Source organism: Pezoporus flaviventris, unplaced genomic scaffold (assembly GCF_033815535.1).
Source record: "Pezoporus flaviventris isolate CSIRO_AGI_PZ_B2104156 unplaced genomic scaffold, CSIRO_AGI_Pfla_v1 ptg000016l, whole genome shotgun sequence".
NCBI lineage: Eukaryota > Metazoa > Chordata > Aves > Psittaciformes > Psittacidae > Pezoporus > Pezoporus flaviventris.
The window spans coordinates 8,449,116-8,463,173 of record NW_026892564.1 but is presented as its reverse complement, the minus strand read 5'-3'; the positions used below and the strand labels follow the sequence as shown (position 1 = coordinate 8,463,173).

General features: G+C 39.4%; 1 protein-coding gene across 5 annotated transcripts in view; it reads left to right on the top strand.

Annotated features, from left to right (window-relative positions):
• Nucleotides 1-14,058, top strand: part of SYT1 (synaptotagmin 1) — a 272,094-nt gene that overhangs the window by 166,996 nt on the left and 91,040 nt on the right. For all 5 annotated transcript variants that reach the window (XM_061454714.1, XM_061454710.1, XM_061454712.1 and 2 more), the window contains one exon: nucleotides 9,860-10,044. In XM_061454714.1, the coding sequence (XP_061310698.1) occupies nucleotides 9,860-10,044 (185 nt within the window). The remainder of the gene's footprint in view (nucleotides 1-9,859; nucleotides 10,045-14,058) is intronic.

The following is a 14,058-nucleotide window of genomic DNA, read 5'->3' as shown; positions in this document are numbered from 1 at the left end:
TTCGGCATGAAAGTGCTTCCCATACAACTGTTTATGCAAAAAATAGACAAGACTGGCTTGAAGAATTATTGAAGATACCAAATTTTCATTTGGGGCATTCGTATTGAAAGCTGTCACCTGGAACACCAGAGTAAGTCATTGCTGAAATCTGTTTTTTTTCTGGGGCTAACTGCTAATCACCTCAATAATATAGCTCAGGCACTCCTTTTGGATGGTCCTGGCCAAAGAGAGTCTTCTGATTCTCTGTGTCCTTTGTTTCAAGCTCTGGTCATGGCTATAACCTTGGCCACTGGTGAGTTATTGAGGTGCCAGGCTGGTTGTCTGGGTTCTCTCAAAAAAGAAGATGTTCAGGGTCCCAGGAGGGTCTTGGTGATGTGATACAAGTGGTATTTAGCAAGGGGCATACACAAGGGAGTGCTAGGCAATGTGCTTGGACAGACTGGAGCTGGTGCTGTACAAGCCTGGCGGATTGTTGTAGGATGGTGGTTGGACAAGGGTATAGCTCTTGTGAGAGTCAGACCAAGATGGGCATGTACCCACCCCGCAGGCCTGGGACTTTGTGCTGTAAAGCCTCTCAGACAAAACTGCCTTTTTATTTCATCTGTGTGCAATGTATAATCTAGTAAGGCATTTCTTCTGAGTCAGTGCCTTTAGGCACTACCCACACACAAATAAGTGTCTATTAATAATGATAATATTTAATGAAAGAATCTTGTTCAAAGCTATGTCTGTACATTTAAAATAACAGATCAAGAAATGCAGATATTCAGTTGGTTTCACTGAGTATACAGTGTTACCCAGCAAAAGGAATATGCATTTTTAGATACATTGCTGTCACAAAAAAGAAATACAGCTTCTCATATGAGAAATTACTGCCCACATAATGCAGCTGGCCTAATATATAGTCAACATTTGAAAACAAAGCTTTAATTCTAGCTGGAAGAAGGAGATTATTTTTGGTTTGCTCCTTGATTGTTTTGTAATTGATTTATCACTACTACAGCTATGCGGTTAATTTTGTTTTTAAGCATTCTGGACACTGAAGATACAAAAAAGTTCCCAAACCTGTTAGAAATTATCCTTTCTCCCTGCTTATCATACTGAAGTGCTGGGACCCAGGGCACCTCTGGTGTATGTTTAGCTCTGGTGTCACACAGGATGTTCAACACCAGTGTTTTGCTGTGCTGGAGGGGCTCCTTCTGGATGTGACTTTGTGTTGCCTCTGAGCACATGGAGCTACGCAGCATACACACACACCAGCGTGGCACTTGAGGTGCTTCCTCTGGTGGGATCTGAGGTTGACGCTGCACCCCAGGCTGCTGTCTGGTACACTTGCTTGCAACATGCACATGGCATGCTCCAGCACTTATCTCAGTACGCTTGCAGGGTGCATGCCGAGGACCTGCAGCTGACATGAACTTTGCTGCTGGCAAAGTCGTAGAAGGGACTTGTGGTCTTGGAAACAAGCTTGCAGCAAATAAAGCCCCTGTTGCTTCCTGTGTACTGTGCCAGTCAGTAATGTAGACCAGTGCTCCCATGGTGTCTGCTATATGATGCTAACCAAAGTCATTTTGTTCTGTATATATTAATGCCTGCATCTCTGCAGTTCAGCTTTGATTACCTACCTCCTTTGTAAGACACTTTGTGATCTACTGATGAAGTGTGCTATACATGAGCCATTTTTATTTGAGACCTAAATAAATACTAAATCTCAGTAAGGAATAAAACTGGTTATTACTTTCAATGGGAACTTGGTATATTACTCCAATGGTTGTTAATTATTTTAACAAGCCTTTAAACCCTAAACCATTGTGTAACAGCATCCTGTGTTAAGTTTGTATATGTTAACAGACTTTTGGCTTAAAGACAGATACAGTTTCTGTAGGTTCATCTTGTCAGAAATCACTAATCGGTTCCTTTTTAAAAAGAACTTTACCCCTGCATAATATTTTATTTTAAAATACGCCAAATAAGCTTTTTCTTACTTGGCAGCGGAGGTTTTACCTAGTTCTGGAACTTGAAACATTCAACATATACTATGTATGTCTGATTCTGGTATGTAAGAAATGTGTTTACTGTTTTGAAAATTGAAATACAACCACCTTTGCAGGGCAGACCTTGAAAATATGACACAAATAACATTTCCAAGTGTTCAAAAACTGAGAAGGAAGGTAAAACCAGGGTTCATTGGGTATAGTGAATGAGATCAGCTAAGAAAATCAAATATATATAGGCATAATTGTTTTTTTCTCATCAATTCCATTACTCTTGTGTCTTATTCTCTTTATTTCCGAGTCCTGGGATTGGTAAGACTGGAGTATTTTGTCCCTTTGAAAATCCTAGTTCCAAGTCAGAGGGAGTGCATGACTTTTTTACTGGTTTGTTTCTTTTTTTTTCCTTCAGACTATCAATCCAAGTTTGAAATGCAACATGCTCTATGTGTCACAGGAAAAGTGAAGTGTGACAAAACATACAAAGACAAAATACAAAAGACAAAAAATACAAGACAAAGGCAGACATCTCAAGTCTCTACAGATTTATTTGTCAGAATTGAGTATTAACTCCATGGATTGTTTTGTCCCTTCTCAGGGAAGTACTTGGCCTCAGCTGGTGTTGGTACATAGAGTATTTGGAAAGCCTTCAGCAAACCTGTCCGGCTTCCAGGTCTGGTTGGAGGCTCCAGCTTTCTTCATCTTCCCCAGCTGCTCAGTGTGCCCAGTGTTTTCTCTGGCAATTATTTAGAGCCTGAATTCATTTAGTTTTCAAAGCTTTATGGCAGCAGATACATGAACCGATAGGAAACATCAGTCTAAAAATATTATCTACTTGATTTGAAAGCATCTTTCATCAAAGTCTTTCCTTTCCCTGCACTGTTTTCTGTAGAAAGTGACTGAGAGGCTTTGCCGGAAAGGGGAGGCTGCTCTATTTGTCACACTTTCCAGTGCTGCTGTCCTTTGCAAGGGACACGCTGTGCAGCAGGGAGCTGGGCTCATGGTTCCTTCTCTGAGCCATTGCATAGAACCATAGAACCATAGAACAGGGTTGGAAAGGACCTTAAGATCATGAAGTTCCAACCCCTCTGCCATGGACAGGGCCACCTCACACAACCACCTCACCCAAGGCTCTGTCTGACCTGGCCTTGAACACCGCCAGAGATGGAGCATTCACAACTTCCCTGGGCAACACATTTAGTGTCTCACCACCCAAAGAGTAAAGAACTTACTCTTTATATCTAACCTGAACTTCCACTGTTTAAGTTTGAACCTGTTAACCCTTTTTCTATCACTACAGTCCCTGATGAAAATATTGCATGCCAAGTGGGGGAGAAAACGGCTGTATATTTGCTGGAGGAAGGGGGAGGCAGGAGCAGGCAGGACAGATGGGGGCTATGAGAGGGTGAGAGGAGAGCCATCAGCCCCATAAAAGTGTGGCACTGCTGGGAAAAGCAGCCAGATGCCAGAGGGTACAGGAGGGACCTTTCCGAGGAACCATGTAGCCACCAAGGAGGCTGTGCAGTGGTGTTTGTGCTGAAAATGAGCCGGAGAGCAGCCATGACCTGGGGCCTGACACAGCCAGCAGTGGGGAGATCTGTGTTAACTCTCTTTTGCTCATATTCTATTTCATTTTGATTCAGGGGGAATGGACAGGTTAAAAGAAGAGATAGATAATTTCATTTTAGTATTTATACAGATGAAACCAAACATTTGAGCTTGAAGGCCTTTGCAATCTCCTTCCTTCAAGGAGACACCTCAGCAGCTTCACTTCCTCACTTTGGCTGCCCCACCATCCCACCTCACCTGGAAACATCCCTGCCTTGCTTTCTCCCCCATGTGTCTGTAGAGACAAGGGTCAGAGGAGCTGATGAGACTGAGCAGTGAAGAGCTGGGAAAGGGAGGGAGTGAGCAAAATATGTTGGAAAGAAGGAGAGAGATACAGCAAGGGAGTCAGAAATAGTTCTGTTCTGCAGAGAAAAGATACGCTGTTGGGTAGATGTGTTTTACCATGACAGAGCACCTATCACATGCCCTGAAATGTGAATTAATACAACAATAAACATAAACAACCTGCAAATTCAAATAGGAGGTGTGGGTTTGCCTTCAGGTAAATATTTTAGTCATTTTATGCATTTTAACTTCCAGCTTTACATGCACACAGTAGGCACATCAGATTCTCAAGCAGCCCAAACACCTCAGCTATATTTGTAGCCATATCTAGCATTACTGCTAAATTCAATGTCAGTTTATTTGCAAAAGCTGGAATGTTCAACCATACAAAGTTCGCATAATTTTGCATGATAATGTCTAGCAAAGAAGCTATAGGCAGGAATATATTCAGTGAGTGAAGCCATCTGATCAGTGCACTTTCATAGACTGTTTTGCATGTGGGGAACTTTCACTGTCAGAACACACATCTCAGCTCAGTTAAAGCTTCAGTAACTTCCATAAACTATTCATAGAAATAGTCTTATGCAACTGCACATGCTCAAAATATAGAGGTGGGAGGGAAATGTCAGCATGAAGAACATTCATTAAAATACTTCGTAATGGTTCCTTCCAGTGATGGGTCTAAGGTCGCATCATTAACTTGAACCACATTAAAAAGATCTGTGGCAAATGTAAGAAAGTGAAAATAATATTTTGCAAACATATTATTAAATCAAGAGATCATTCCTAACAGTGTTTGGGGTGGAAGCATTAAATGCCTGGAGGCTACTGTTTAAATAATCACTGTTTGTAAGTATGTATTTGCTGGTTTTATCTTCTTCTTTTACAGGTAATTTTACCATGTATCAGTATTTCCTTTTCTTTGCATTGATCACCTTTGTATTCCTGCTGCTGGGAATAATGGTATATATTACCTGGTCTCAGTACATTTTCTTTTTCTTTAAGTAACTTCTAATGAAAGTCAAATTGATTCCCAGAATGTGGCCCCTGGGGAGTTTCTAATACAAAAAGTCTGAACATGGCTATATATGGGGTTTGCTTCTCGATAAGAAGCTGTAAGTGCAAAAGCTATGATAAAAATATGGTTAGTAAATAAAAATGCTAGTGTTCTCATATTCAGGCTTCCAGAACTTCAGATTAATGCAGTGCCCTTCACACACAATTATTTGTCAATTGCCTCTTCCTGTTACACATCATGCCCCCTCCGAAACATAGATTATTAATATTTATCAATTCTGACATGCCATGGGGCTTCTTTGCAGAATAGTATGGAAGCTGCCATTGACTGATAGTCTTTTGCTATCACAGTTTAAATGGGGCTGCTTAATTGTTTCATTGGGAGTTGCCAGTGGACAGCATTTTTGGTATGGAAGCTTTCACTTTTTAATTCAGCCCGTCTTTTCAGTTCTTCCCTGACTTTCCTTCTCTTTGGGTTCTAAGTTAATAAAGTTTCTTCCTACATTGCACAGAAAGGGAAAAAAATTATTAGTGTAAAGGATTTTATTCTGTTTTACAGACTGTAGCACTTTGATGCTGTTACACTTCCCTCTTACTGTCTTTCCTCTGGAGTCAAATGTCCTCTAAGGCACTTGATAATTTTAGATCATCTAACGGAAATGTCAGTTTTAGACCCAAGACCTATGCTACTCCAAGCATTTTGTGTAAGGCCAAGTAAGGATATCTTTATATAAAGTCATCAGTTGTAGCTCTTACATTGAAAAACTCAGTAATACATCCTTTCCTTTGAATCTAGCATATTCAGTGGAACAATACTTACAGACAGATTGAGACACAAGCTATATTTAGTGCAGTGCAGTAGAAGCAAGTCAGTGGAGTGAAGCAGTTGGTCCTGAAGACCCAGCTCCACACTGCAAACTTTGTGGGGGTAATGCTCTGGTTTAGGTTTGCTCCCGTGGGCCAATCACCTTTTGTAGTTGCAGTACTGTTAGGTGAGCTCTGGGAGCGTATATTCCCATTCAGTCCATTGTGCCCTCCCAGGTCACTGCGTAACATGAGTCCAAGCATGGTATACGGATATGGTCTGTAGATATACCTCATAAATGCACGCCTAAGCGTGAACTTATAATGTAAGTGCACTGCAGCTGCTGTATTTGTGATGCTACAAATGCATCAAATGACCTGCAGTATGCCCATGGCCCTGGCTGGCATTAGTAGAAGGAAGCAACAGAGAGGGATGAGAAGGCTCACAACTCCTTAGCTGCAGTGCAGCCATATCTGTCTGATGTTCAGCATGAGTGAAGGATGCAAAATGGGTACCCAAAATGGTTTGATTATCAACACAATCCTAGAGCTTGCTTTTTTCAGGACCCTCCTATTGGTTAGAAGTAAGCCATATGTTTAATTTTCTGTATATCCTCCTTTTACAGACAGGCTTCATTCCTGCATTTCTCAGTAAGTGCTAGAGCATACCCTGTTTGGATTAGATCAATAAGACTAATTCAAGACCTTATTTATTAACTATTCTTACTCAGCAGATCCCCTCATATAGATTTTTCTTTAAGAGCCTTGTAGAATCACTGAATCACATAGCAATTCATGACAGCTTCTTCAAAATAAGTATTCTGTATTTGCCCACAGCAGCAGAACAAAGAAATTAGCACTGAAATACCAGAAAATTTACACACATATTAATTATCCTTAAACCAATAGCTTTTCCTTGATCACATAGGTGAGTATTGCTTGTTTCAAAGCACCCCCTTGTGCAAGCACTGGGTAAGACAAGTTGTGCAAGAAACTTCTGGCTCTCTGTCACCTTGGTCAGTTGGTCAGGATCTGCTGTGAGGATCACCTACGCTGCTTCATTTGCCACAGAGGTCTTTCGTTCAGTGGTTCGTGGTTCAAAGACCTCCTGAGGTTTCAAACTGAGCTACTGAACCTAATCAAACTGTTTTAATATAGATGGAGATAGTCTTCAAACTGTAGATTCCCTTTGTTATGCGCTTAAACACTGGAAAAATGAAATTCTCTGAAAATCTTCCAGAAGTGTGGGTAGAGTCCAACTGGAATTAACTAATACCCATCCCTGGCAGTGTTCAAGACCAGGTTGGACGGAACCTTGGGTGGGATGGTTTGGTGTGGGGTGTCCCTGCCCATGGCAGGGGGTTTGGAACTGCATGATCTTAAGGTCCTTTCCAGCCCTAGCCATTCTATGAGTCTATGATCATACACATCTCCAAAGTGAGCCACTGTGCAGAACCAAGAAAGTGCATATACTGGTGGTAAAGTTTTATAGACACTCACAGTTGATTAAAGGCTGTAGATGTGATTCTTCTGAAGTGACTAGTGACTTCAGTCATTTCATTCTGGCCTGTCCATCTTGAGATGACTTTACAGAAAACAAGTTTTAAAAACTTACCTGTTTCTAGAATTCAAGCTCCTCTGGCAGCAGCATGAAATGGGAAGCACAGATATGAAAACTCTCCAAGTCTTTAGTAGTTTTGGAAAATCCCGTCTTATTATGTAAAATCAATAACATTTCAAATTACGTAAGTAATGTTTTTGAAAGCAAACAAAAACTGCTTCAAAGCCAGTGATAACTGTATGTTTCACTTGTCTTCAGTCTAGCAATTGCATCCACTGATTGGGCAATCTGTCAAAGGCAGTGTTTGTTGAGCCATCTTCTTGCTAGAAACAGTGTGCTTTTATTGGGAAAAAAAAAATCCATCCTTTTTTTCTTTTTCAGACTTATGTGTTTAATTTGACTTGGAAATGTCCAGATTTTGGGTTACCCCATTTTTTTCCTAAATTGCTTATGCTTTGTTTAATAAAAAGGGAAGTGTATTTGTTCTGAAGAGATAAATAAGGAATTCTGCATAATTCTTGGTGTCTCAGATATTAATTTGATAATCACTTAATTGCATCACAAGAGCTATTGGTTGAAATTAAATTACAAACAGATGAGAGTAGACAATGCATTATAAAGAAGAAGCTGAGGTATCTGCAAGTGTTTCAAATGCTCCCCAAGGCACCCTACATTGTTCATGCTCCAGAGAACCAAGGCAGCAGTGCCAGAATACCGCTTCTCACCACAGTTTCAGCAAAAAGGCGCCTGACTTCACTGCCTACACAAGCTTTTCATCCATAGGATGCATATGTATATATCCTATTAAACGCCCACATTCCCTGTCTCCTCAATTCCTTGTTTCTCTGAATTTACCTGCATTTGGTGTGCCCCTCCTCTCTTTCCTCCCACGGTGCCATCCTGCTGGCAGAACCCCTTTTCATATTCTTGTTGCTCACTCTATTTGCTGGCATCATGTTTCAAGTGCTGCTGACAAGGCAGCAAACCGAATAGCTGATAAATTTGGGCAACAGCATTCATTTCTTATCAACATAACTCCTGTTCAGATATGAAGTATAGTGTTACTTGTAGGAGAGTCAGTTGTGCTACAAAGTGTTATCACGTCAGCTTTGAAGACAAAATGAAATCATTAATGCGTGAAATAGAGATTTTTAAGTTGTGATAAGTGAAGATCTAATGCAACTTTAACTTCAGAGTTGCTGCTGACGACTCCATAAAATGCATCCCATAAACAGCTGTTAACCTGTTCTCTGTTTATCTTTTAACATTCATTTGTTTAGTAATCAGTTCTCATTTGTTCTACATATGGTACAGCTTCCCTTTTACAGCAGCTGCACTTAATGAACATTTGGAAGAATAAAAGTATTACAAAAAATATTGTTTAAATATTCTCCTGCATTATTTTTGTATCTGTCACCAAGGACATTTGAATAAAAGATAGAAAAAATGGTCATTAATTCTAGAGTAAGGAGTACTTTTCCTGAACTGATATTTTGTAGTGGAAGTTCCTGTGACCGTGCTTCACACTCAGCTTATCTCCTTTTTGCAATTAATTTTCTCTGTTTATTCCCTTCTGTGATTCACTGATGTCAACATGTCAAATTTGATTCACTCTTTGGTTTCTCTCTGTATCACATTAGAGACTTTCAGGTAATGCAATGAGAGCATCTTGCAGACCTGATAGACGAGTGCATCTGGAGATTTTTAGAAAATGTTTACAAGGTCTGAAGGTTTGTCAGGTGTTCCGGCTAATGTGGGGATCAGTGGTCATTAAAGCTGGTTTGTATGAAGATAATTCCCTTATGGAGTACTTGTGTGTAACTGTTCTAATTCCTTTTGCTTCCAAAACTTCTGATCTTTAACAAGACCATTTTATCATAGCAAGTGTTCCCTGTTACTTATTCATGCTTCAGCCATGCCCAGCATCCTGGACTGGATAAATAAATGGAATGCATGCTTTTCTTTACAGGAAAGTATAGCTGAGGCTATAGCTATTGTACTGAAACTTTGCTAGTGTTAGGGCATGATGACGAATTGCCCTTGGATTGGACAGTCCTTTGTCCTTGGTCAGTCTTTGCTGGTGACTTTGACCTGCATCTATTGTGAGGAGTCTGCAAGTCTCTCAGGTACATCAGTGGGCAGAGGAGAAGTGTTGGTCATTAAAACTGACTGCTTAGATCAGATGCCATTCTAGAAAAGGGAAATTTCAAGTCAGTTCCACCCAGTTCAGCCACAATGGCAGGTAGGGTGGCAGGTTGGTTAAAGAAAGAAGCAAGTAATTGCCTAAATGTGCTGAGCATTTTACAGATTTGCAGTGTCCAAAATTGTTTTCAGATAGTTGATTAATCAAAATAGCTGCAAGTGAATTTGATATGTGTCACCAGGCATGTTAAATAGATAGATGTGTTAAATGGGCATTGTGTGTGCAAATGCTCAGGTGGGAGAATGGTGACAGAATATTTTAGAAAGGTATTTCTGCAAGGCACTCTCATTGAAAAAGGCCTAACTGTGAGAGAAATGTGCTTGTTTCTAAATCTAACCCTACTAACAGTTTACCACCTTCTTTTTGTGTGTGTTTCTCTTTCTCTTCCAGTGCCACCTTGGGCCTTAATAGCCATAGCCATAGTTGCAGTCCTATTAATCCTTACCTGCTGCTTTTGTCTCTGTAAGAAATGCTTGTTCAAAAAGAAGAACAAGAAGAAGGGAAAGGAGAAGGGAGGAAAAAATGCTATTAACATGAAAGATGTTAAAGATTTAGGGAAAACCATGAAAGACCAGGTAAAGTACCTCTGCTTTTCTTGAACTCTTTGAGTTACATTTAAAGGTTTCTGTTTGCTGTGTCTAGAAAAAGTTCTTCGTGTTGCCTCAGTAGTGCCTCTGTGAAGAGAGGGCTGATTGGCAGCATCTTCTCTCAATCTCATGGTATCACAAAAGATGAATCTGGGTGTGGCATCACTGATAAAACAGCCAGTTTCCTGCTCTGCTAAAAAAAAAAATGAGCAGGCATATAATGACTCATCTGGAAGGGGAAAATTTATTGAGAGTATCTTAGTTGTCCCCAAAATAACAGTTTTCACTGTCCTTTTTCAAGAACTTGACCAGGGCCTAGTACAGTGGTGGTATATCTTTCTAGCAGTATTTCTGAGCTTACAAGATAGATAAACAAAAATAGCTCTGAACTCTAAATCTCTCTTTACACAAAAGCAGAAGTTCTTCAGAGAATGAAACAACACTATAGAAGAAAAAATGAGAAGTGTAAGAACAAGGGAAAACAACCAAAAAGGAAGAGCACAGGGCCATTCAACACAACGATGTTGGGAGAATTCATTTTGTACTAGAGAGGAGGAGATTAAAGATAGTGGTAGATGTAGGTCAACTGAGTAACTTGGAGGAAAGGATTATCATAATACCCTTTGAGCAGCATCATTTTCATAAAGGCACAAAACCTTGTCCTTCAGATCTGCTTCATTCAAGAGAATGAAGGTTGCAGGACCTGATTTTTCAGGGCCATAGACTTGACTAATATGTTCCTGAAGGAAAATAAAGCTTTTTTTAACCAGGTTTTAGTATTGCTCTTCCTGGAACAAACTGTTGGGAATAAGCAGGAATATAGTGAAATAAATGTGGTATCTATGTGTCCTCACTGCATTGGCAGATTTCTTAAGAAGAGAAAGGGCTATGTTTTTCAAACCGAAAGTGCTGAAGAAATTTAGATTACTTTGCAAAACCTCTTCAGCAGGAACCAGTAACTGTAAAGATATTGCATGATCAAGTCTGTGCTCCCAAGACGAGGTTGAGCCAGAGCAGTCCAGGATTGCTTATCCAGCCACAGAGGAAGGACAAAAGCATGATCAGGAATAAGTAGTTCCTTCCACAAGTTGGGATCTAGTGTAGAAGAAAGCTGGGCTGAAGGCAGGTTGATGAGAAGTACAAGCCAAAGCTGGGAGCCCAAGGAGTAAGGCCAGGTGATCAAGATTTGAGAAACCTAGAGCACAAGAGTTAAGAGGCCCATGGAGCAGTCCAGAGCAAGTGGTGAGATGCCACTGTACAGTGATGGAGCAGCCACCAGTCTGGTTCATAAGCCTGGAACAGGTTAGCATGCTTCTTCAGGCACATAAGATGTGATAGGGGAAGAGCAAAATCAGGGGAGTGGATGAGGAAGCCTTAAAAGTCTGATGACTAGCTGCAGCTGGGCCATATGAGCAGAGTGTGAAAGGAGCTCAGATAAGAGGTGGAAATTAATGGATAGGCTTCACAGGTACAGAGCCATGAGAGCTATTTCCAGTTTCCATTATCAGATAAGAGGCAAGGTTTTGTTGTTCTTGCTCAGTAGAGAGTGTGGAAAGAAAATAACTGAAGATGGAGTTGTTTTGTTCCTGTTCATGCTATTGAATTGCAGTAGCCACTACTAAAATGTCAATTCATTAGACAATCGTTAACTTTTCTAGTCTATACACTACACCAATAAGGTAAACTTTGGCAAAATTCATTACTTTTAAGGTATATATCAGTATTTTATAGAGACCACTGTACATACTGTCATGTGAGTGATGAAGGAAAGCGTGAGGATTGATCTGACACCGTCGGTTTTGTTTCTCAGACCATAAGTACACGTGGCATGCTTACAGCTATTTCCCCTTCAGCAATGCATGGAAAATCAGATCATCGTTTGTTAGGTTACCCTGGGCTACTCTTAGCCAACTCCTCCCACTGAACCAAGAATAATTTGGAAGAACTGTTTGATTATGTTCATGGAAAGATTATGAAGAGATGTTTTTTTATGTCCTACCGATGATAACAAACCTAATACTTTGATATAGAGCAAATAATGTGCAATGTAATGATTGATATTTATGTGGAATTTGTTCCATATCATGAAGGCTGTTGTTGTATTTACAATATATTATTAAGTGTTTTTAATTATATTCATTAGGACATGGATAAATGACCGTGGGAAATATTCTTGGAAAATAAGTATTTAAAATGCAGAATTACATTATGTAATTAATATTGAGTTTAATTTCTACCTTTTTCATGGGAAAATTTGATAAAAATATGAATCATGTGTCTCTTGCCTACAAGAAGCTCCATCTTCGAAATATTGCACACATAGATATTTTAAAATAATTCCATTCAAAATATTCTGTATAGGTTTTTAAACATACTTTTGCCCAGATAGTTTGGATTTAGCTAATATGTTTTGTTTTACACAGTTAAACTAAGGAGGGTAGATTCTCAGTTGACGTAAATGTCAGACCTTTAATAAGTGGATCACCAACTCTACCTCCAAGCTTCCTCTTCACTGTCTGGGATTTCAAAACCAGGCTACTTAGATTGGCCCCTTAAATTCATACATAGGAGTCTGATAGCCTACAGATTTAAAGTCCTTGGTGTTCAGTAACTTTTACCAACTCCATTACTAATTTGTGAAATTCTACCTTTTTTTTTTTCCTGTATGACTGCTTATTCTAACAGTTGAATTATCAGTGCAAATTTTAATATACCTCGCTGAACTCAATGCAATGATAAATGTAGAATATTTCACTTAAGTGAATTGAACCACTTTAGAGGTTCTGGCATAAAATAGAAAGGGGAATAACAAGAATACCTTTTGCTCTTTAAAGGGGTAAATTTTAGTTATAAAAAAAAATGTAATGGAAGATCAAAATGTCTATCTGATGCCATTATAAAGGGCAACATAACGTAACAAAGATCTAAAATATTATCAAAACCCAAAAACAGTTAGTTCAGTCATTGTTAGGCCTGAACCTGCAAGTGCTAATTATCTTCTACCTTCCTCTGAGAGTGTATAATAGGTGATAGGCACTAGGCATCTTGCAAGGCACACAAAACTTGGAAAGGAATACCATTTGGTAAATTGAAAGGACCAGGTTCTGGAAATATAATTTCCATCTTAGTCTGGTTTCGTTTGTTAAAGAGAACTTCTGACCTACATGTGTTAATGCTGACATGGACATCCATGCCAAATCATTATAGACCCATATAACTTCATACAGTTAAAGATCCTTTTGACAGAGAGACTCGGTTCAACAGTCATATATGATAACTGGATTTTACAGAAAGTGGAATAAAATTTTGTTCTCCATTAGAATATTTGTGTTTGAACATGTCCACTTTCATGAATACAACTTCAAATGAGAAACTGTTTATGAAATAATACAGATGATGAGCAAATGCAGTTGAGGCAAAGTGGGAGATGAGCTGAAAATAAGATTATGTTTTCAGTCTTGAAACCCATTTCTATTGTAGGCAATGCTTACTTTTTCAGGTAGAGTATACAACTCCCAAGGGCCACTGGGAGGATTAGATTCCTTCTAGGGGAGTCAAATTGTTAATTAATGAATTACTGTAAAAAGGTCATTTCTCCATGGTTTTTGCTAATGTTTGTGTGTGGATGTTTTAATTTTTATTTCTTCCTTCTATGTCCTCCTTGTCTATGTTGTGTCTCATGACTGTTCTGGATTGTCACTTGCGGTAGGTTTATTTTGCTATTTGGACACAACTAGTCTAAAGCTCTGATACATATAGTCTTCTGACAGCTCTGGCTCCTTAGTTGAGATTTATATGTAGTAGCTTTGATACACACATCAAGAGGCTGAACTAAATTGATTTGGGTTTTTTTTTGGTTGGGTATGAATTTGGGGGAGGCTAGAGGAAGGCAGAAGAAAACAGGTTGTCATTCTTTCTGTAGTTAAAGTATTAAACTGTACTAGAAAGCTCAAGTTTAAAATTGATAGGCACATAAAAATAACTTGCTCATTTTATTTCCCT